General features: G+C 48.0%; 1 protein-coding gene across 7 annotated transcripts in view; it reads left to right on the top strand.

Annotated features, from left to right (window-relative positions):
- The window catches only part of TNRC18 (trinucleotide repeat containing 18), a 119,936-nt gene that overhangs the window by 25,724 nt on the left and 72,850 nt on the right, over window positions 1-21,362 (top strand). For all 7 annotated transcript variants that reach the window (XM_053366001.1, XM_053366005.1, XM_053366004.1 and 4 more), the window contains one exon: window positions 20,113-20,238. In XM_053366001.1, the coding sequence (XP_053221976.1) occupies window positions 20,113-20,238 (126 nt within the window). The remainder of the gene's footprint in view (window positions 1-20,112; window positions 20,239-21,362) is intronic.

Below are 21,362 nucleotides of genomic sequence, written 5' to 3'. Positions count from 1 at the left end.
TTACAGGAGTTGCAGGAATCGAGAGAAGCGTAGGCTGACTTCACATTTCTCCCCACATTGTGATTTTTTGCTTAACACACACACATCCTGATTTGCAATACAGTGGTACCTTGGGTTTACAGATGCTTCAGGTTACAGACTCCGCTAACCCAGAAATAGTACCTCGGGTTAAGAACTTTGCTTCAGGATGAGAACAGAAATTGTTCTCCGGTGGCGCAGCGGCAGCAGGAGACCCCATTAGCTAAAGTGGTGCTTCAGGTTAAGAACAGTTTCAGGTTAATTTGTTCCGGAGGTCTGTTCTTAAGTACTTAACCCGAGGTACCACTGTAAAGTGGTACCTCTGGTTGTGCACTGGATCTGTTCCGGAGGTCTGGTTCGATCTTGAGGAATTCGCAACCAGAGGTGCTTGTTCTGCACATGCGCACAGCGCCTTGAGTGTTTCAGCACATGTACGTGCGGCGAAACCCAGGAAAATATCCTGAAGGATACGCAACCAGAGGTGTGTATATCCAGAGGTACCACTGTATATTGCCTGGTGAAAAAGTGTGAAGCCAGTATCCCAATACGGACTTCAAACTGGCTTTGGATGATATATCAATATATCACCCAGCCCAGCCCTACCCCATCATGCCTGAACTGCAGGTCGCAATACTTGAGTGCACGAAATATGTGCTGCTGGGTGGCCCAAGCTTTTGCAATTTTGAGCTTGGCAAAAGTGCAAGGATTCTGCTCCTCGCCACAACCCCTGCTGCCGCCAGAGGGCTGTGCTGTTAAAAATTTGCATGATGTTTACATAACTTGATCCGCACTGCATTTCGTGTAGGTTATTCCCAGGATAGTGTGCGCTGGAAAACACCCCCTGCCAATATCCTAATGTTGTTATACATATCTATAGTGTGGCTGCATTGGAATGCTGTGGCCAATTCTGGTCATCTCACCTCAAAAACGATAGTCTAGAGTTGGAAAAAGTTTGGAAAAAGGGCACTGAAATGATCAAGTGTACATTACTAGACTGAAAAGGCACTGATGTTCCACCTTCAAGGAAAAGGGGGAACCTACCATTTCCTCTTTTTTGTTGCTGTTGAAAATAATTTTTATTTGATTTTACAAGTGTAAAGTTATAACAGTACCAAATGCACATCCATATTTAGAGATTTTTCTGAATCTCCCGACTTCCCACCATCCCTTCCATGGGTCTTATTGTCAACATTTTCAACTTCATAATCCATATTTTGTATCTCTCCCTATTGTCCACAGTGATTGTTACATTACAAGTGTTATTAAAATCCTGCTAATGTTTTCATCTGCTTACAGTGGTCTCCTAAATTAAATAATATTTCCCCCCCTATTCATTCTTGAAGTTTTTGTCTTCTTGGTTCCTGAGTTTTCTGGTCAGTTTTGTCATTTCTAGTTTTGCCATTTAACACTCGATTGGGAGCTGCCCAGAGTGGCTGGGGACAGTGGCGTAGCATGGGTTGTCAGCACCCGGGGCAAGGCAAGTAATTTGCGCCCCCTGACCCGTGGATTTGCGCCCCCTAACCCCCAGATGTTGCGCCCGGTGCAGCCGGCCCCCCCTGCACCCCCACGCTACGCCACTGGCTGGGGAAACTCAGCCAGATGGGCGGGGTATAAATTATTATTATTATTATTATTATTATTATTATTATTATTATTATTATTGTCCATCGGCTTGGTTTGCCATCCCTCTCTGGTACGGACTTTGTCTTCTTTCCATCTCTGGGCTAGTAGCACCCGTGCGGCTGTTGTCGCAACCTACTCTTTCCTCAAAGGCCAGCCGAGTGGCACAGAAGTTTGTGGTGACTGCATTGCAGGGGTGGGGTGGGCTAGAGAACCTCTGGGGTCCCCTCCAACTTGGCAGTTGATTCTGTTATTCTGAGTGCTGCTGGTGGCTGGCGTGCCCTCTGCCCGTGCCAAGTTTCTGGTGGCGAGCAGCGACCTCTTCCGTCACACAGCAAGGGAGCGATTTCCTTCTCTGGCCCCCCCCCGCTCATTAGCCAAGCCCCGGAGGGTGGGGGACACACAGATCTCTTTCCAGCTCTGGTGACTTAAGACCAGGGGTCAGCAAATTTTTCAGCAGGGGGCCGGTCCACTGTCCCTCAGACCTTGTGGGGGGCTGGACTATATTGGGGCGGGGATGAACAAATTCCTGTACCCCACAAATAACCCAGACATGCATTTTAAATAAAAGCACACATTCTCCTTATGTAAAAACACCAGGCAGGCCCCACAAATAACCCAGAGATGCATTTTAAATAAAAGGGCACATTCTACTCATGTAAAAACATGCTGATTCCCAGACCATTCAAGGGCCAGATTGAGAAGGCGATTGGGCCACATCCGGCCCCCGGGCCTTAGTTTGCCTACCCCTGCTTAAGACCATGTCACTGGCAGGTGAAACTCACCTCCATGGAATTGGCAGCTGCCCCTCCCCTTGGGAAATCAAATCCCAGAGCCTGATGGGCAGCTGCCAATATTTACGAGTGATGGTCAGGAGCCAGAACCGGGGCTGGGCCTTTGTCGCTCCTTTCCCCATCTCCTCCCGCCTTTTGAGTGGCAATGCTGTTCTGAAAAGGTGCTTGCAACTTAGGCAAAAAAGTTACTCTTTGCACAGGAACACAGGCAGCTGCCTTTTTCTGACTGAGACTCTGGGTCTGCCTAGCTCAGTGCTGCTTACATGGGCTGGCAGCAGTACAGGTCTCTGGGGGTTTCTCTCCCAGCCGCACCTTGAGATGCAGCCCAGGGGTTGGAGCTGGGAGCTGAACAGCTACAGCCCTTCTCTGCCTTCCCCTGCAAACTGGCCTCCTCCGGAGGCGGGTTTAAAAGGGGATTAGACAAAATGCATGGAGGTTGCAAATGACTGGCCACGATGGACTATAGTGGTACCTTGGTTCTCAAATGCCTTGGTTCTCAAACAACTTGGAACCCAAACACTGCAAACCCGGAAGTAAGTGTTCCGGTTTATGAACTTTTCTCGGATAGCAGGTGTGTTGGTTTTTGAATGTCTGATGTAGATTTCTTAAATTTCCTTGTTCTGTATGGGACAATGACAATAAAGATGATTGTATCGTCTTGCTTCTCTGAGCGTCCTGTTACGGAAATGACATGGGGGAGGGGCATATCTTTAAAGTTGTTGCAGTGCTACAAATATTATGCCTGAATGTATCCTTTCAACTTGACAGCTCAGGGAAGATACAGTGGTACCTCGGGTTAAGAACTTAATTCATTCTGGAGGTCCGTTCTTAACCTGAAACTGTTATTAACCTGAGGTGCCACTTTAGCTAATGGGGCCTCCCGCCGCCGCCGCACAATTTCTGTTCTCACCCTGAAGCAAAGTTCTTAACCCGAGGTACTATTTCTGGGCTAGCAGAGTCTGTAACCTGAAGCATCTGTAACCTGAGGTACCACTGCACTTAGCTTTATAAATTTGTAGAAAAGCCATACTTTAACTTTCCAACGCCATTTAACCCTTAAAGAAAGGTGAATTTGGGCTCCACCTCCCTCTATGAACCAAGAAGCAGGAAGTCCCGTAGGCAGCAGGAACAGGCCATCCTGCCATAATTTCCCCAGTGTGAGAGCACATTCACGGCCCCCCACCCAGGGAGTGAACAAGGGGGCAACACTAGACATCCGCAGAGACAGTTGAGCAAGTCAGGTGTTCTGGAAGCCCATCTCCAGACAAGCCCTGAGGGCAAGGAGATGTCAGGAGTTTTATTGTTCTTTCGGTGATGCTGTTGGGAAGGGTGTCTGATCAACGGACCTCATGTTGAACTTGTGTAACCCTTGTATGCCCCTCCCCATTTGTGACATGCTAGTGATGTAGTGATGATGTATCAGTGATGCTGCTTGAAATGTATTCTGCGGGAAAGAGGGAAGTTTTAAAAGAGGATGTCACCCCGTGTTTGGGGTTCTTACTCCTGTGGGGACCTGTTGCACAACAATAAAGATCATGGTCTACTGACCACTGTTTTGCTCCAAATGACTTGGCTGGAACTTCCTTCTTTTACTGACTGCATGGACACCGAAGAAGTGTGCATGCACACGAAAGCTCATACCAATAACAAACTTAGTTGGTCTCTAAGGTGGGACGCTGGTGGTGCTGTGGGTTAAACCACAGAGCCTAGGACTTGCCGATCAGAAGGTCGGTGGTTCGAATCCCTGCGACGGGGTGAGCTCCTGTTGCTCTGTCCCTGCTCCTGCCAACCTAGCAGTTCGAAAGCACCTCAAAGTGCAAGTAGATAAATAGGTACCACTCCAGCGGGAAGGTAAACGGCGTTTCCGTGCACTGCTCTGGTTCGCCAGAAGCGGCTTAGTCCTGCTGGCCACATGACCCGGAAGCTGTACGCCGGCTCCCTCGGCCAATAAAGCGAGATGAGTGCCGCAACCCCAGAGTCAGCCACGACTGGACCTAATGGTCAGGGGTCCCTTTACTTTTACCTTTAAGGTGCTACTGGAAGGAATTTTTTGTTTGTTTGTTTTGACTATGGCAGACCAATACGGCTACCTACCTGTAACTAGATCCGTGGGGGACCCTGATGAGTTGGGCTGTTGAGTAGACACTCACCCCAGAATTTTTCCTTAACAGTCCTGACAGTCACTGCTATGATTGTTTGATCTCTTGCCATGGCAGAAGGAAAGGCCCTCCATTCCAAAGCCTGGCACTGCCAGACAGAAGAGCTTCGGCCAAGCGGGCTCAGCCAAGTTGGCAGCCCTCCCTTGAGCCTCGGGGAAAGAGTCCAAACGAGAATTGGTCCGAAGCTTTGGCCGCCTTCTTCCTGCTGCCCCTCAAAGTTCCACTTTGGGGAACTGGGGCTGTTTTGAGGGGGGCAACACCAGCTCATCTGATTGGTAGTCTTTTCTCAATAAATATATATATAGAAAGAGGGAGAGATAGGTTTTTTACAAAATATAATATGATTTTTATTGATTTTCAAAAAGAGAAAGATGAAGAAAAAAGAACAGAAAAAGAGTTACATCATAATATCATAAAAATTCCACATATTGATATTACTCTGAATATCTTGACTTCCCCCGCATACCTTCGCATACCTATTAATTCTGTTCCCAACTACATATCAGTACTTCTTCAATTTTTCATATTTCTAGATTATCTGTACTTTCTGTTACAATGCAAGTGTGTTTAAAATCTTGCTAATGTTTTGAGCTGTTTACAATGATTTTGAATATACATAATAAACATTTCCCAATCTTAAAAACCATTGTAAACAGTTAACATCGTTAGTAGGATTGGAATTATCACTTGTAGTGTAATAGTGGATTTTGGATATAACGGGGATGTAAAAGATTTGGATCATCATAAAAGATGCAGGAGGAAATGATTAATAATAAGACCCACAAAGGGGAGCATGGAAGTCCGGGAGATTCCTTGGAATCTTGTTTTTATGATCTGTGTTCAATATAGGACTGTAAAATTTTATTCTGAAAAACCAAATAAATAAATAATAATTAAGGAAAACTAAACTGCGGACACGCAGATGATTCCACCGAGTGGAAGCAGCCGACTGCGACCCTTGGCACTAGAGTTACATCTACCTGCAGGATCCCAATTTGTTTTGCAGGCTGGTACGCTGAGAAGAAACAGGGACGCGGGTGGCACTGTGGGTGAAACCACAGAGCCTAGAACTTGCTGATCAGAAGGTCGGCGGTTTGAATCCCCGTGACGGGGTGAGCTCCCGTTGCTCGGTCCCTGCTCCTGCCCACATAGCAGTTCGAAAGCACGTCAAAGTGCAAGTACATAAATAGGTACCACTCCTGTGGGAAGCTAAACGGTGTTTCCGTGCGCTGCTCTGGTTCGCCAGAAGCAGCTTAGTCATGCTGGCCACATGACCCGGAAGCTGTATGCCGGCTCCCTCGGCCAGTAAAGCGAGATGAGCGCCGCAACCCCAGAGTCGGTCACGACTGGACCTAATAGTCAGGGGTCCCTTTACCTTTACCTTACGCTGAGAAGAAGCCTCGACTCAATTTGAATTGGAATACAAGAAAGGGGGGTATGAGGAGGTCAGGGAAATATGTTATTGAAAAATAGATTTTGTGAAGTTTATGTGTTTTTAATTTTTTCTGCTTTTTTTTCTTTTTGACTTTTTGTTTTTTTTTTGTATTGTATTAAATTCAAAAATCTTAATAAATATATTTTTTTAAAAAAAGAGAAGAAGCCTCGACTTCTGATATGGGATTGTTCAGAGGGAAGCAAACAGCAATTCCTGGTTCAAGCATAACACGAAGTCAAGGCCATGGTTTGCTGCCCCTGCTGCCTAGTGCCAAGGAGTAAAGGCGGATCAATCTGGGCGCATACAGCAGGCCATTAACCAGGCCTTAATGTGATGTGCAAAGGCAGCCATTCCCTCAATTATAAATTACTCTTGCATGGCAGAGGTTATTTTAGATACGCGCAGAGTTTATTTTGTATCAGTCCCACGGCGTAATAAATAAAACTCTACAACTAAAGAGGTTTCATTTTTTAAAGAAAAAAGAAAGAAAGCAGCAATGTAGAAGTAAAAATGTGCTTTATTAAGAAACCCTCAGCAGGAACGAACGATCGCCAGATACACGCCGTCTGCAATTGGTTGCATGTCGGCGGAATTTGCTTCGTGGCAAATGCAAAGCCAGCGGCAGATCTGATCACGCCCGTCTTTGAATTTGACGGTAAATGATTGATTCGCTTGACAGTCTAACCGCTGAGAGCGTCGCTCCGGAAACCGATGTGAGAATCTTGCCGCAAGCTTCTTCCAGAAATGCAGGGGTGGAGTGGGGGGGCAGGGGGGCCTATATTCAGCCCCCACATTCCCATTCCCCGTTCGTCCCCTTCCAGGTGGCAGCCTCTTGCCACACACTTGGGATGTTGGCAGTGCCAGGCTGCAAACATGCCTGTGCCCAATAGATTGGCTTGCCTCTGTCGAGGGCTCCGGCCTCTCTTGCTGCTGGAAGATGAGGCAACCCGTCAAATTGATATTGCCGCCCTCAGGGAGGGGAGGGGCCCCAGTCGGAGCAGGCATACGATCGGCTGTGTAAATTAAACTTTCCAAAGTGACAACCGGCTCAGAGAGCAGGCTGGGGTGAAAATTGAGACCGTGGCAGTTGAAGGCCGGGTATTAGGTGTGGGGAAGATGTTTTACAATCCTCACAGCAAAGGCTGAACTTGCAACGTTGTTCATGCAGGAAGAGCATCAGCTGCGATTTGGAACGGATTGAATCCCAGAGATGGAGAGAGCAACCTCGCTTTCTTCTAGAGCAGTGTGACCCAGGGCTCTGGGTTTGCTCGGTGGCAAATGCCAAATCGCTGTATTTTTTGCTCTATAGGATGCACCCGACCATAGGACGCACCTTGTTTTAGAGGGGGAGAACAAGAAAAAAAAATTCTCCCCCTCTCTGCTCAGCGCCCCTTCAGCGAAGCAGCAGGAGAAATGGAGCCCCTTCCATTTCTCCTTCCACTTGGCTGAAGGGGCGCTCCGCAGCTCTCCCTCTCTGCTGAAGCCAGGAGAGTCTTGCTCTCCTGGCTTCAGCAAAAGGAACCTGAAGCCTCCGGAGCGCAGCGGGACCTCCCGCTGCACTCCGGAGGCTTCAGCCGGCTATCCCTGAAGCCTGGAGAGCGAGAGGGGTCGGTGCACACCGACCCCTCTCGCTCTCCAGGCTTCAGCAAAAGCAACGCGAAACCTCTTGAGTGCAGAGGGAGCGCTCCCTCTGCGCTTCGGAGGCTTTGCGTTGCTTTCGCTGAAGCCAAGGAGCCTGCATTCGCCCCATAGGACGCACCCACATTTCCCCTTCATTTTTGGAGGGGGAAAAGTGTGTCCTATACAGCGAAAAATACGGTATTTAGCAGAGTAACCCCACGTTTTGGCACCTGTGAAACGGTGACGTGGTTTCCTCTTTCTTTGTGCAGATTTGTCCTGCCTTTGTAAGCTATACAATCCAGTGCTTGAAATTCGCCAGGTGTGTTTTGCTCCTGCTGTGGGTCCAGTTGCAACTACCTGCATATTTCTGGGCGCCAGGTTGGCAACTGGCATCTCAATGAAGGCAGCTGACTTGTTTACAGCAAAAGACACAAGTCTTGTGCTTCTGCGCTGCTGCATGAATCGGGGACCCCTCTCTGGGCATCTTAGTCCTCCATCATCACATCAAGGGAAGTAAATGCAGGGCTGAGTGCAGATATAGAGTGGTACCTTGGTTCCCAAACTTAATCCGTTCCGCAAATCCGTTCCAAAACCAAAGCGTTCCAAAACCAAGGCACGCTTTCCCATAGAAAGTAATGCAAAATAGATTAATCGATGCCAGATTTTTAAAAACAACCCCTAAAAGAGCAATTGAACATGAATTTTACTATCTAAAGAGACCATTGATCCATAAAAATCCATAAAACAATCAATCAATCAGTAGCTGAACTCTGTTCCACGCAGTCACAAAAACAAAAACGCAAAAGAAATGGCAATAACAGACAGCGTAACACTCAAAATAGAAGTGTGGCACTCAAATTGGAAGCATAACCCTCAAAACGGAGAAGTTCGGCTTCCGAAAAAGGTTTGCAAACCGGAACACTTACTTTTGGGTTTCCAGTTTTTAGGTTCCAAGTTGTTTGAGTACCAAGGCGTTTGAGAACCAAGGTACCACTGTATTTAACTGTGCTATCCAAAGGCTACTCAAATGGAACTCACAGACCACCGTTTAAAAACCTCTGCCTTAGTCCATAGTTCATACCATTTCCAGTGTGTGTGTTTCTCTTTCTTGCATATTGGGACAAGCGAATTGTTGCAAGAGCAAGCTGCAGTCATGCAATGTAGTTGAGATCGTAGAATTGTACTGTTGGAAGGAACCCCGAAGGTCATCTAGTTCAACCCCCTGGCAAATAAGACATGATGTTGTGGCGACCTAGATTTAAGGGGCCGTTTGGCACCTACCTTAATATATCTGGATTTCTGACACCGACAGAGTCACAGTAACATTCTGGCTCGTGTTAACCGATGAGACAGTCCATCTTCATGCAGCTCATAGTTAGACTGTGGAACTCCCTCCCACAGCCGGAGGCAGTGATACCCACCAGCTTTTGTGGCTTTAAGAGCACATTGGGCAAATGGATGGAGAAGAGGGGTTTTGGTGGCGTGGGAAACAGGCAAAGGGAAAAGGTGCCTTTTTGAGATTGCCCCCTTTCCGCCTGCCCCCCCTTTTTATACATTTTTATTGATTTTTAAACATATCAGTTCCAACAGTCTTACAACATATCTTCTCATCTTATACAATGTTTTAAACTTCTGTCAACACCTCTGATGATTTTCCGTTCTTTATCACTTATTCTGCATTTCTTAATTTCTATATTGCATTTAATTGTCCTTAACTAATAATTCCTTTCATAGTCTTTCTTGTAATATTTCAAACAATCCACCTTACAAAACTTCTTGCAGTCCTACTAGCGTAATCTGTTCATCACAATTACTTTTCAAATAGTTCATATATTTACTCCAGTCCTCTAAGAATCTCTGGTCCCGCAGGTTTCGAATCCTTCCTGTTAATTTATCTAATTCTGCGTACTCCATCAACTTCATCCTCCATTCTTCTTTCGTCGGTAATTCTTCTTGCTTCCATTTTTGTGCCAATACTCCTCCTGCCCCTTTTTGCAGAGCTGCCGAGGTGCCTTAATTCATTCCTTGGCTGCCTTTGTGGAGCATCAATCATGGATTCTTTGCAGGAGACCCACAGCTGGCCTCTGCGCAAGCTTATGGGGTCTGGATTCCAACCTGTCTGTGTCATCACATTCCTGTTCCACGAGGAGCCTTCCTCTGAGAGAAGCGCTCCCTTGCCTACTCCTGAGGGTCAAATACAGCTTTTGAGGGGGGAGGGAGATGCTGGCAAGCTGATGGCATTCTGTGGAAGGTGGAAACATCTGCCCCCGCCTGGGTGCAGATGGTGCCTCTGGGTCTGTGGCTGGGAGGGACTTGGATGACCCCGGGAAAGACGTTCGGCAAAAAAGCTCCCTTTGCAGCCTCCCAGAGCCATGTCCTTGCCTGTTCCCTTCGTCGAAAGGGGAAGTTAGCGGCCGAGCAAATCTCAAGGCGGCTTCCATCCATTGAAATAAAAAGTTAAAGGGACCCCTGACCATTAGGTCCAGTCGTGACCGACTCTGGGGTTGCGGTGCTCATCTCGCTTTATTGGCTGAGGGAGCTGCCATACAGCTTCCGGGTCATGTGGCCAGCAGGACTAAGCCGCTTCTGGCGAACCAGAGCAGCGCACGGAAACACCGTTTACCTTCCTGCTGGAGCGGTACCTATTTATCTACTTGCACTTTGACGTGCTTCTGAACTGCTAGGTTGGCAGGAGCAGGGACCGAGCAACGGGAGCTCACCCCGTCGCGGGGATCCGAACCGCCAACCTTCTGATCGGCAAGTCCTAGGCTCTGTGGTTTAATCCACAGCGCCACCCGCGTCCTCCTTGGACACCATAAAAAGGTAAAGGTAAAGGGACCCCTGACCATTAGGTCCAGTCATGGCTGACTCTGGGGTTGGACGCTCATCTCGCTTTACTGGCCGAGAGAGCCGGCGTACAGCTTCTGGGTAATGTGGCCAGCAGGACTAAGCCGCTTCTGGCAAACCAGAGCAGCGCACAGAAACGGCGTTTACCTTCCCGCCGAAGCGGTCCCTATTTCTCTACTTGCACTTGACATGCTTTTGAACTGCTAGGTTGGCAGGAGCAGGGACTGAGCAACGGGAGCTCACCCAGTCACGAGGATTCGAACCGCCGACCTTCTGATTGGCAAGTCCTAGGCTCTGTGGTTTAATCCACAGTGCCACCCACATCCCTTGAAATACCTACTAGGAAAATGGTGCAATTGATGGCTGGGCAGGGGAAACTGCAGGTTTTGCCCTTTACGGCTCCCATCATCCGTAGAATCATGGAATTGTAGAGTTGGAAGGAACCCAGATGGTCATTTATAGTGCTAGAAATTTCCCAGGTGGGTTTTGCACCTGGCGTGGGTCCAATGGCGACCCTGTGAAGATGTCTGTATGCCAGGCTGGCAGTGGGCATCTCCACCTGGCTGGCCCCTCTACCTTTCCTACACAGGTAAGCAAAAGAGCTTATTCACCTTGTTCTCCAAGGAGAGGACATGGTTTACCCCTTGCCTGAGTTAATCCCTACAATGACCCTGCGAGGGAGGTCAAGAGGCTGTCACTGGCCAAAGGTCACCCAGTGAGCTTCATGACGGAGTGGGGATTCGAACCCTGATCTCCCAGGTCTTTGTTCGACTCTGTCACCACTGCACCGCACTACCTTCCTAGAGTCCTTTTGCTATGGGACAGCTCTATAAAAAATTGAACAGGTAAATCAATATGGGGAAAACGGAAGGAGCTGAAAAGTTTTCCTTGAAGCTTGAATTTGTTTTATTCTGGATTGTTTTATTTGATGTTTTTATGTGTTGTAAACTGCTTGGTGAGATTTATTTTAAATATAAAGTGGTCTAGAGATGAATTAAACATCACCATCATTGGAAAAGTAAAAGTTGCCTAGACATTCCATTGTAGCGAACGTAATCTAGGTTTAAGGTGCCACTTAGCGATTAGCTTATACAGTGCTTTTTCTTCTGGGGGTACGCAAACCCCTGACCTTTTTTGTAAATCTTTGTACTTTTGTCCATTGACTGTATTTATTTTTCCCAATTTGAACTGTAAAATGGTGATTTCATTGACTCAAAATGAGAGTACCCCTAAACATTTTTAAAGAAAAAAAGCACTGAGCTTATATACAGTGGTAGCCTGGTTCTCAGACTTAATCCGTTCCGGAAGTCCGTTCCAAAACCAAGGTGCACTTTCCCATAGAAAGTATGGAAAATGGATTAATCCATTCCAGACTTTTAAAAACAACCCCTAAAACAGCAATTTAACATGAATTTTACTATCTAACGAGACCATTGATCCATAAAATGAAAGCAATAAACCATGTACTGCAGTCACACAATCAATCAATCAGTAGCTGAACTGGGTTCCACACAGACAGAAAAAAAGGCACAAAAATGCAAAATAAATAGCAAAAACAGACAGACCTCAGCGTAACACTCAAAATGGAAGTGTGGCACTCAAAACTGAGCACGTTCGGCTTCCGAAAAAAGTTCACAAACCGGAACACTTCGGGTTCCAAGTTGTTTACCAAGGCATTTGAGAACCAAGGCACCCTGTACAGAGTTTGAACTCTGGTGGACATCGGTTTCAATCCTGGGCAATGCACCTTGTGGAGGTGACTTGCTTTGCTTCCTAAAACACTGAAATTGAATGCCCTTTGATTGGGAGCCCACCCCAAGCCTATCTCCGGAGCCATTTGGCTAAGGGCAAGCCACACTTTGTCAGTCGGCCAAGAAGATTCCTTCTGCAGCTCAGGTTGTCCACCGGATGCAAAATTCTGGAGAAACTCTCCCATAAACTACAGGTAACAAGGGACGCGGGTGGCGCTGTGGGTTAAAGTCTCAGTGCCTAGGACTTGCCGATCAAAAGGTCGGCGGTTCGAAACCCCGCGGCGGGGTGCGCTCCCGTTGCTCGGTCCCAGCGCCTGCCAACCTAGCAGTTCGAAAGCACCCCCGGGTGCAAGTAGATAAATAGGGACCGCTTACTAGCGGGAAGGTAAACGGCGTTCCGTGTGCTGCGCTGGCTCGCCAGATGCAGCTTGTCACGCTGGCCACGTGACCCGGAAGTGTCTCCGGACAGCGCTGGCCCCCGGCCTATAGAGTGAGATGGGCGCACAACCCTAGAGTCTGGCAAGACTGGCCCGTACAGGCAGGGGTACCTTTACCTTTTTAACAAGGGGGCAACAGGAAAGCTGTTTGGCTTTTCTTTACTGAACACAAAAAATGACCTCAGGAAACATTGAAATCCGTAAGGAGGGGAATCTTTCATTTTTCCATATTTGCAAGTCAGAAATTTTGCTTCAAAACGCAAAATAAATAGCAAAAACTCAGCGTAGCACTCAAAATGGAAGCGTGGCATTCAAAACGGAGCATGTTTGGCTTCCGAAAAAGGTTCGCAAACCGGAACGCTTCCTTCCGGGTTTGCAGTGTTTGGGTTCCAAGTTGTTTGAGAACCAAGGCATTTGAGAACCAAGGGACCACCATATCTTAGTTTCTCACCTTGTGCTGAATATCAGCTGGTGGAAACGAAACCACAGGAGGGGAGGGGCGCCTTTGGCTTGGGCCCTGCCTGAGAGTTTCCCACCCAGGCAGCTGGTTGTCCACCGTGAGAGAAGAGGATGCTGAAGTAGAAGGACCATGCGTCTGATCCAACAGGCTCTTGGTATGTGAATGCCAGGGGGAGAGAGAAGTGGCGCAGGTGAAGCACCCCTCTCTGCATGCTTTGCACCTCAGAAGCTGCAGCTCTGCACCTGCCCCACATCGTCACGGCAATGGAGGCTGCAGCACCTGTGACGGAGCTGTGTTTCATAATGCAAGCAGACTTGGCCGGCCGCTGCCAGAGCAGGGTGTTGGACTACGCAGTCCAGGCTCTTGTCATGTTTCTACATGGAGGAGGAGTGCCTGTGAAGCCAGGCCTTCTGCAGAACAAGTCCCCCTCCCCGAAGATGAATCACGAGTCATTTAAACCTCCCTTGTTCCTCGGTGTTCCTTGTCCATCAAATGGGGTTAATGAGCCTGACCTACTTCGGGAGAAATTGGGAGGAGAGCCTGCGAGGGCTGATGTTGCAAGAAGTTGGCAAACCCACCCGTCTGGTCCCTGGAAAAAGAAATCTTAATCTTTGTTCCTCTTTCTAAACACGAAAGGGCGGGGTTAATTTGTGTGTTTGTGGGATATATATATATATATATATATATATATATATATATATCTGACTCACCAACAGGAGAGGAAGCATCCGGTCATGAGATTAGGAATCAACAGGCCACAGAAACCGCGTGGAAGAAAAAGGACCTAGCGGGTGGCTGTGCTTTCAAAGATGGGAGCGAAGCTGCAATTGACCCAGCACCCAGATTTGCCCAAATCCTGCATGCGTAGCAAACACCAATCACTGTGTGTGAAGAAACCTCCTTGCACCCATCTCCTTTCTTGCCCCTTCCTGGGACTGGGAAGTCTCAGGGCCCACTTGCCCTCCTGCGCGGTCAGCAAGATTGCTAAAGTCTTGCGGTTGTTTGGAGTTATGTAACCCTTAGGAGGTTTCAAAACTCTTGTTCGTGTCTACAGATGAAATGTCTGGTCTGCGAGCGGGGAAAAGGTTGCGATTTCTTCCTTTCTGCTGGTCGGCTGCCTTTGGTCCATTCTCTAGACCCGGCCTGTGGGTGCCTGCTAGTTGGTTTGCCAAATAGGAAAGGGGTCAAGCCTGGGAGGGATGGAGAAAGCCATTCTTTATATATATATATAAATTTTTATTAGTTTTTTAACCTATCATTTTCAACAGTAATTAAACATACTTTTACATCTTATTCAATTTTTTTTACTTCCATCAGTCCTGTCTGAAAATTTCCCAATCTAATCTCTTAGTATGCATTTCTTATTTTCCCTATTACATTTCAAACTCATAACCAATATCTCATAATCAACATTGACCATGGGCCTGATCCTGCCGGGCTCTTCTGTGTTCTTATTCTGCAGGAGTCTCTGGCTCCAGACCCCTGCCCCTTTCTCTGGGAGGGGTCTTGTGCTGCTAATGAGGAGGAGATGGTGAGGGGCTCTCGGAAACCGCCGTTGCCCCAAACTTGGGACTACCTGACTAACTTGGGGGAATGAGCATCTTGACTCTGCTTTCAAGGAATCGAAACTCCTCCTGGAACAACTGCTCCAGGAAAGAGGGGGGTGGGGTTCTGGCCTGGCTCCTCTCGCCTTGCCGATCAGTTTTCTTGTAAAACAGAATTGGAAGCCACAGAGCATTCCAGAGGCTGCTGTCTACAGTTCAAGGAGTAAGCTACAGGCCATTAAAAAAGGGAAAAAGAAAAAAAGGAGTCGTCCATAAGCTACGTGTAACTTCCTTTCCAGCCCCTCTGTTTAAATTCAGCCCCCCCAAAAAAAACTTAACCGTGTGTGCCGAGAGCCATTGCCTATTTCTCCTTTTGGAGTAAATGGCAAAACCTGCATAAATGGGAATAATATCAAGAGGCAGGGAGTTCCAAAGTGCAGGTGCTGCAACACGAAACAATTGAGTTCTTAGAGATGTAAGAACCCATGTATTATGGGGCATCTGTAGCGGTCAAGTGGACATATATGGGGTGAGCAGCTCTCACAGAATGTATATTTTATATAGTGGACCTGTAGTAGTAGTAGTAGTAGTAGTAATAATAATAATAATAATAATAATAATAATAATAATAATAATTTGGTACATTTCCGAGCACAATTCAAAGTGTTGGTGCTGACCTTGAAAGCCCTAAACGGCCTCGGCCCAGTAGACCTGAAGGAGCATCTCCACCCCCATCGTTCTGCCCGGACACTGAGGTCCAGCTCCAAGGGCCTTCAGGCGGTTCCCTCCCTGCAAGAAATGAGGTTACAGGGAACCAGGCAGAGGGCCTTCTCGGTGGCGGCGCCCACCCTGTGGAACGCCCTCCCGTCAGATGTCAAGGAAATAAACAACTGTCTGACTTTTAGAAGACATCTGAAGGCAGCCCTGTTTAGGGAAGTGTTTGATGTTTTATTGTGCTTTTATATTCTGTTGGGAGCCGCCCAGAGTGGCTGGGGAAACACAGCCAGATGAGCAGAGGATAAATAATAAATTATTATTATTATTATTATTATTATTATTATTATTATTATTAATTTCTTTTGCTCGTTGTGAGGAAGGACAGAGAGGGTGCTTGGACTTGGTGAACTTCTGAGATTTTCCTAAGATGTGCGAATCTTCTTCCAAGCCTGGAGTTGCCATCTGGGGGGCTGGTGTTACCAACGTGCCATTGGACTAGATGCCCACCTGTGCCCAAGGAACACCTGGGAGGCCTAGCCGAGAGTCGCGGTGCAACAAATCTATTGATTTGCACTTATCTCCCACTTTAATTACCAGGGAGCTCAAAGTAGTGTTCATGGCTCTTGCCTCCTCATTTTAATCCCTACAGCAACCCTGTGAGGTAGGTTCAGCCAGGAGGCACAGTGAGAGTTCCTCATGGCCGAGTCAGGATTTGAACCCAGGTCTCCCTGGGTCCTAGTCCGAAACTCTAACCCAGCATTTCTGAACTGTGGGTCTCTAGATGTTGTTGCACTACAACTCCCATCATGAGGCGCAAGGTTGTTCCAACCACTACAACGCCCTGGAGGAATGAGCGATTCAACCATGAACAGGAATGTCACAATGAGATACAGGGATATGTGAAGGTGGAGAGGAGCAATGAGTGGTCCAAGGTCATCTATGGAGCTTCAGCGTGGCTGAGCGTGGATTTGAACCTTAGTCTTGATGCACCAGGTCAGCCATGGGGAACTTTTGGCCCTCCAGATGTTGTTAAACTACAGCTCCCAACATCCCTGGGTGCCGACCATGCTTGCTAGGGCTGGTGGGGGGGGGGGAGAATTGTAGTTCAATGATGCTTGGAAGGGCCAAAGGTTCCCCACTCTAAAAGATAAATGTACTGGTCCTGTGCATTTTGCAGAACCCGCCTGCCTGTTTTTAGATGTGTTTTCATAGAATGGTAGTGTGGGAAGGGGTGCTGAGGGTCATCTAACCCAGCCCCCTTTAATGCAGGGATCTCAGCTGAAGTTTCCATGACAGACAGTCATCAAACCTCCTATGAATGAGATTCCACAACCTCCCGAGGGAGTTGGTTCCACTGTCAAACAGCTCTCACTGTCAGAAAGTTCTTCCTGATGTTGAGTCGGAATCTCTTTTCTTGCAACTTGAATCCATTGGTTTGAGTCTTACCCTCCGGAGAAACAGAAAACAAGCTTGCTTCCTTTTGCAGCTCTTGAGATATTTGATGTTGATTGTATCTCCTCTCAAGTCTCCTTTACTTCTAGGCTAAACCTGCCCAACTCCCTCAACCGCTCCTCATAAGGCTTGGCTTCCAGACTGTCTGGCCAGAGTGGTGCATGCTCTAGTTATCTCTCGCTTGGACTACTGCAATGCGCTGTACGTGGGGCTACCTTTGAAGGTGACTCGGAAACTGCAATTAATCCAGAATGCAGCAGCTAGGCTGGTGACTGGGAGTGGCCACCAAGACCACATAACACTGGTCCTGAAAGACCTGCATTGGCTCCCAGTATGTTTCCGAGCACAATTCAAAGTGTTGGTACTGACCTTGAAAGCCCTAAACGGACTCAGTCCAGTAGACCTGAAGGAGCGTCTCCACCCCCATCGTTCTGCCCAAACAATGAGGTCCAGCTCCGAGGGCCTTCTGGCGGTTCCCTCACTGCGAGAAGCCAAGTCACAGGGAACCAGGCAGAGGGCCTTCTTGGTGGCGGCTCCCGCCCTGTGGAACGCCCTCCCACCAGATGTCAAAGCAAAAAACGACTACCAGACTTTTAGAAGACATCTGAAGGCAGCCCTGTTCAGGGAAGCTTTTAATGTTTAATAGGTTATTGTATTTTAATATTCTGTTGGAAGCCGCCCAGAGTGGCTGGGGAAACCCAGCCAGACGGGCAGGGTATAAATAATAAATTATTATTATCATTATATTATCTTCTGCACACCTTCCAGCTTGTCAGCCTCTTAAATTGTGGTGCCCAGATCTCAACACAGGACTCCAGATGTGGTCCAACCGAGGCAGAATAGAGCAGTTTCCTTGATCTGGACACTGGACTACTGTTGATGCAGCCTGGAAGAGCATTAGCTAATGTTCTCCTTATTGCAACTCCGAGGCCTGTGCAAATCCGTTTCCCGTTCTCAGATTGCGTAACGCAGCCTCTGCGTTATTTTGCAAGGATCTGTGGTTTCCTGGGCAGCTAAGGCACCCGGTTCAGCCATGCCCCCAACCCGGCCACCTGTTCCTCCAGAAGACCACCATTCTGCTGCCATTCCGAACCACGAAACCCACGTTTGTTACCTTCTTTCAAGATACAAGGCCCTCAAAGCTTGCGGACGTGCTTCCTCTGTCGCTGGAGCCAGCCGCAGTGCGCAGGCAGGGCGCTTGGGAGGAAGCAGGCTGAAGCATGTGCGAGGATGTTGCTGCCATGCGCCACAGCACCTGCTTCCCTTCTGCAGCCACAGGCCCATCATTGTGGCCGACGCGGTTGCGCAGCAGGGTTAAGCAAGACTCACTTCCGTTGCGTGGTTCCTGCCCGCCTGCTGCTTTTCGGTGAAATATCGCTAACAGACGCCGCCGTCCCCAGTTTTTCTGCATGCTTTTTGGGGGAGACAGGGCAGATGTGGTCAGAGCAAAAAGCCAGCAAGCCAAAGCAGCCTTAACTTGGTTCCTTCCCTTGGCTGGGGTGAAAGGGAGTCCACGACAGACAGGTGGCCATCTGTCATAAGGACATAAGAGAAGCCTGCTGGATCAGGCCAATGGCCCATCCAGTCCAGCACTCTGTTCTCACAGGGGTTGAACAGTTGCCTGTGTGAATCCAGAATGCAGGATTCTCCCATCCTGTGGTTTCCAGTAATTAGTCCTTAGAAGCATTGCTTGGAGGCGGTTGAAGGATGGATGGTGGCGAACAGATTGAGGTTGAATCCTGGTTCCCTGAAATCTCACTTCTCGCAATGAGGGAACCACCAGAAGGCCCTCGGAGCTGGACCTCAGTGTCCGGGCAGAACGATGAGGGTGGAGACGCTCCTTCAGGTCTATAGGGTCGAGGCCAAGCATCCCCAGCACTCCCAAAGTCGGTGTGTGAGTGGTCTGTTGCTTCCGATATTGGGACAGGAATTTCTGTAAACTGATGTTCTGGGATGAGGGCCCTCTTTGTTTTCTCTGTCCAGAATCTGTTTGCTGGGTGGCCTCAAGACCAAGGGGAGGATGAAAGCTTCTCTCTTTCCCAACAGGCAGAATTTCAAAGACTTCAGGCGCAGAAGGCATAGTCCGTTTTGCAATTCTAGCCCGTTTCAGTCATCATTTAATAGCACCGCACCCAGGCACCTCCTCATTCAGCCCCCGCAACAACCCTGTGAGGTAGGCCAGGAGGAGAGCTGGTGACTGAGCTCAGGGCCACTGAGTGAGCTTCGTGGCCTAGTGGGGATTCGAACCCTGGTCTCTGCCAGATACGAGTCCGAAAAAATAACCTCTACGCTGCTCTCACTGAATGCATGAGATGAACATGGTGCTGAATGTATGGGGTGCACAGAGGGACATTTGTGTGCGTTTGCAGCTCAGAAGAAGCATTTCATTTTCTCGGATTTCAACCATGGGCAGATGAAGGCGGGGCAGTTGGAATCGCGCGAGTTAAATCAAAGCAAGGCATGAGATTCCTGCATTGCAGGGGGTTGGAATGGATGACCTCTGGGGGTCTCGTCCAACTCTATGAAGCTTAAAACCTCTTTGGTTTAGGATGCTCTCACAAGATCTGGTGGGACGACCCCCAGCACTCCCGTTTAAAAACGTGGATGCGTTTTCTTTTGAATATTTTGTAATATTCTGGGAATACGTTCAGGCTAATATCCCTGAAGCGTTAGGGTATCCAACTACACCCTTAGAACCCAAAATATTTCTGCTGGATAATCTAAAAGATGTTATTCTGGAAAATAATCAACAAATAGTGTTAATAGCTGCTGCTAAGATTTTAACACCAAAAATGCGGGGTGGGGAATATAATACTATACCTGAATGGATTAAGAACATTTTGTTCATAGTAATTTACGACTAAGCCAACTTATTACAAAATAATACATATAGACTGGCGTAACAGGCTCATGGGGGGAAAAGGGCATTTTTTTGGCAAAGTTTTGGAACAACAAAGTCAATGACAGCATCCAAATTCATGCTGCTTTCAGCCTGCTGTGGCAGTATTTCTTTATGCTCTTTATATTTTGTTTATTTTGTTTATTCTTAATCATAATAAAATTAGGAATGCATTTTTAGAACGTTCCTGTGCTGTGTTCTATGCTGGATTAAACGGATGTCGTTTAATCACTCTTGCGTGTCACTTTGAGTTGCATGGGTTTCTAAAAACCAATCAATGTGCTTAATAAATAATAATAATAATAATAATAATAATAATAATAAGGTTTACACCTGACTCCTCTGTCCCTCTTTTCCAGGATTCTCCCACCTTCCCAACGGACTGTATCCCTCATACATTCCTCTGAGCCACCTGGAGCCTCACAACAGTGGCAGCCCCTTGCTTGCTCAGCTGGGCCAGCACAGCCTCTTTGAGTCTCCAAAAGGTGAGTTTGGCTCCCCCTCACTCTTTGTCCAGTGCCCCCAACTGCCCCTGGGAAGCCCCCAAATGGCACAGACGCAGAACACACACAAACCCGCCCTGTGGTTGCTCACCATCACTGATGAGGATGATGATGATGATAATCAGGGCTGCCTTCAGATGTCTTCTAAAAGTTTGGTGGTAGTTCTCTTTGACATCTGACAAGAGGGCGTTCATACGTCCAGATTTCCACCAGGGCGCTGTTCACGAGGGTCGAATACTGGCTTTGTCAAGGAAATTCCGGACGTGTGGCAACCCTATACAGGAGCAGGCCTTGGAGATGGAGGTTAATTGGGAGGAGGAGAAGAAGAAGAAGAATTTATTTATACCCTGCACATCTGCCTGGGTTTCCCCAGCCACTCTGGGCGGCTTTCAACAAAATATTAAAATACAATAATATCCTTCAGATATTAAAAGCTTCCCTAAACAGGGCTGCCTTCAAATGTCTTCTAAAAGTTTGGTAGTTGTTTTTTCCTTTGACTGATAAGAGGGCGTTCCACAGGGCAGGTGCCACCACCAAGAAGGCCCTGTAACTTGGCTTCTTGCAGTGAGGGAACTGCCAGAAGGCCCCTGGAGCTGGACCTCAGTGTCTGGGCTGGATGATGGGGGTGGAGATGCTCTTTCAGGTCTACTGGACCGAGGCTGTTTAGGGCTTTCAAGGTCACCACCAACACTTTGAATTGTGCTCGGAAACATAGTGGGAGCCAGTGTAGGTCTTTCAGGACCGGTGTTATGTGGTCTCAAGAGCCACTCCCAGTCACCAGTCTAGCTGCCACATGACTGGGTGCCTGGAAGTGCACCTGGGCACCATGAGGACTAGTGGCCTGAGATGGCTCCTTCCTTCTCCTTGCCTTTGCCTGATCCTCCTTTTTGCAGCTGCCTAAGCTGGTCGCCTGTTGCCTCCCATCTTGGGGCAGGAATTTCTGCTCTGGGAGAAGGGCAGGCTCCCATTTCTCCATCCAGAATCTGTTTTCTGGGTGGCTTCCAGACTTGTGGGAGGAGAAAAGCTTCTCTCTCTCCTCAATTTCTTCCCAAAACAGGCATAATTTCAAAGACTTCTGTCACAGAAGGCACGGTCCATTTCAGGCA

Source organism: Podarcis raffonei, chromosome 14 (assembly GCF_027172205.1).
Source record: "Podarcis raffonei isolate rPodRaf1 chromosome 14, rPodRaf1.pri, whole genome shotgun sequence".
NCBI lineage: Eukaryota > Metazoa > Chordata > Lepidosauria > Squamata > Lacertidae > Podarcis > Podarcis raffonei.
Note: the sequence above shows the minus strand (reverse complement) of the source record. Positions and strands in the feature narration are given on the sequence as shown.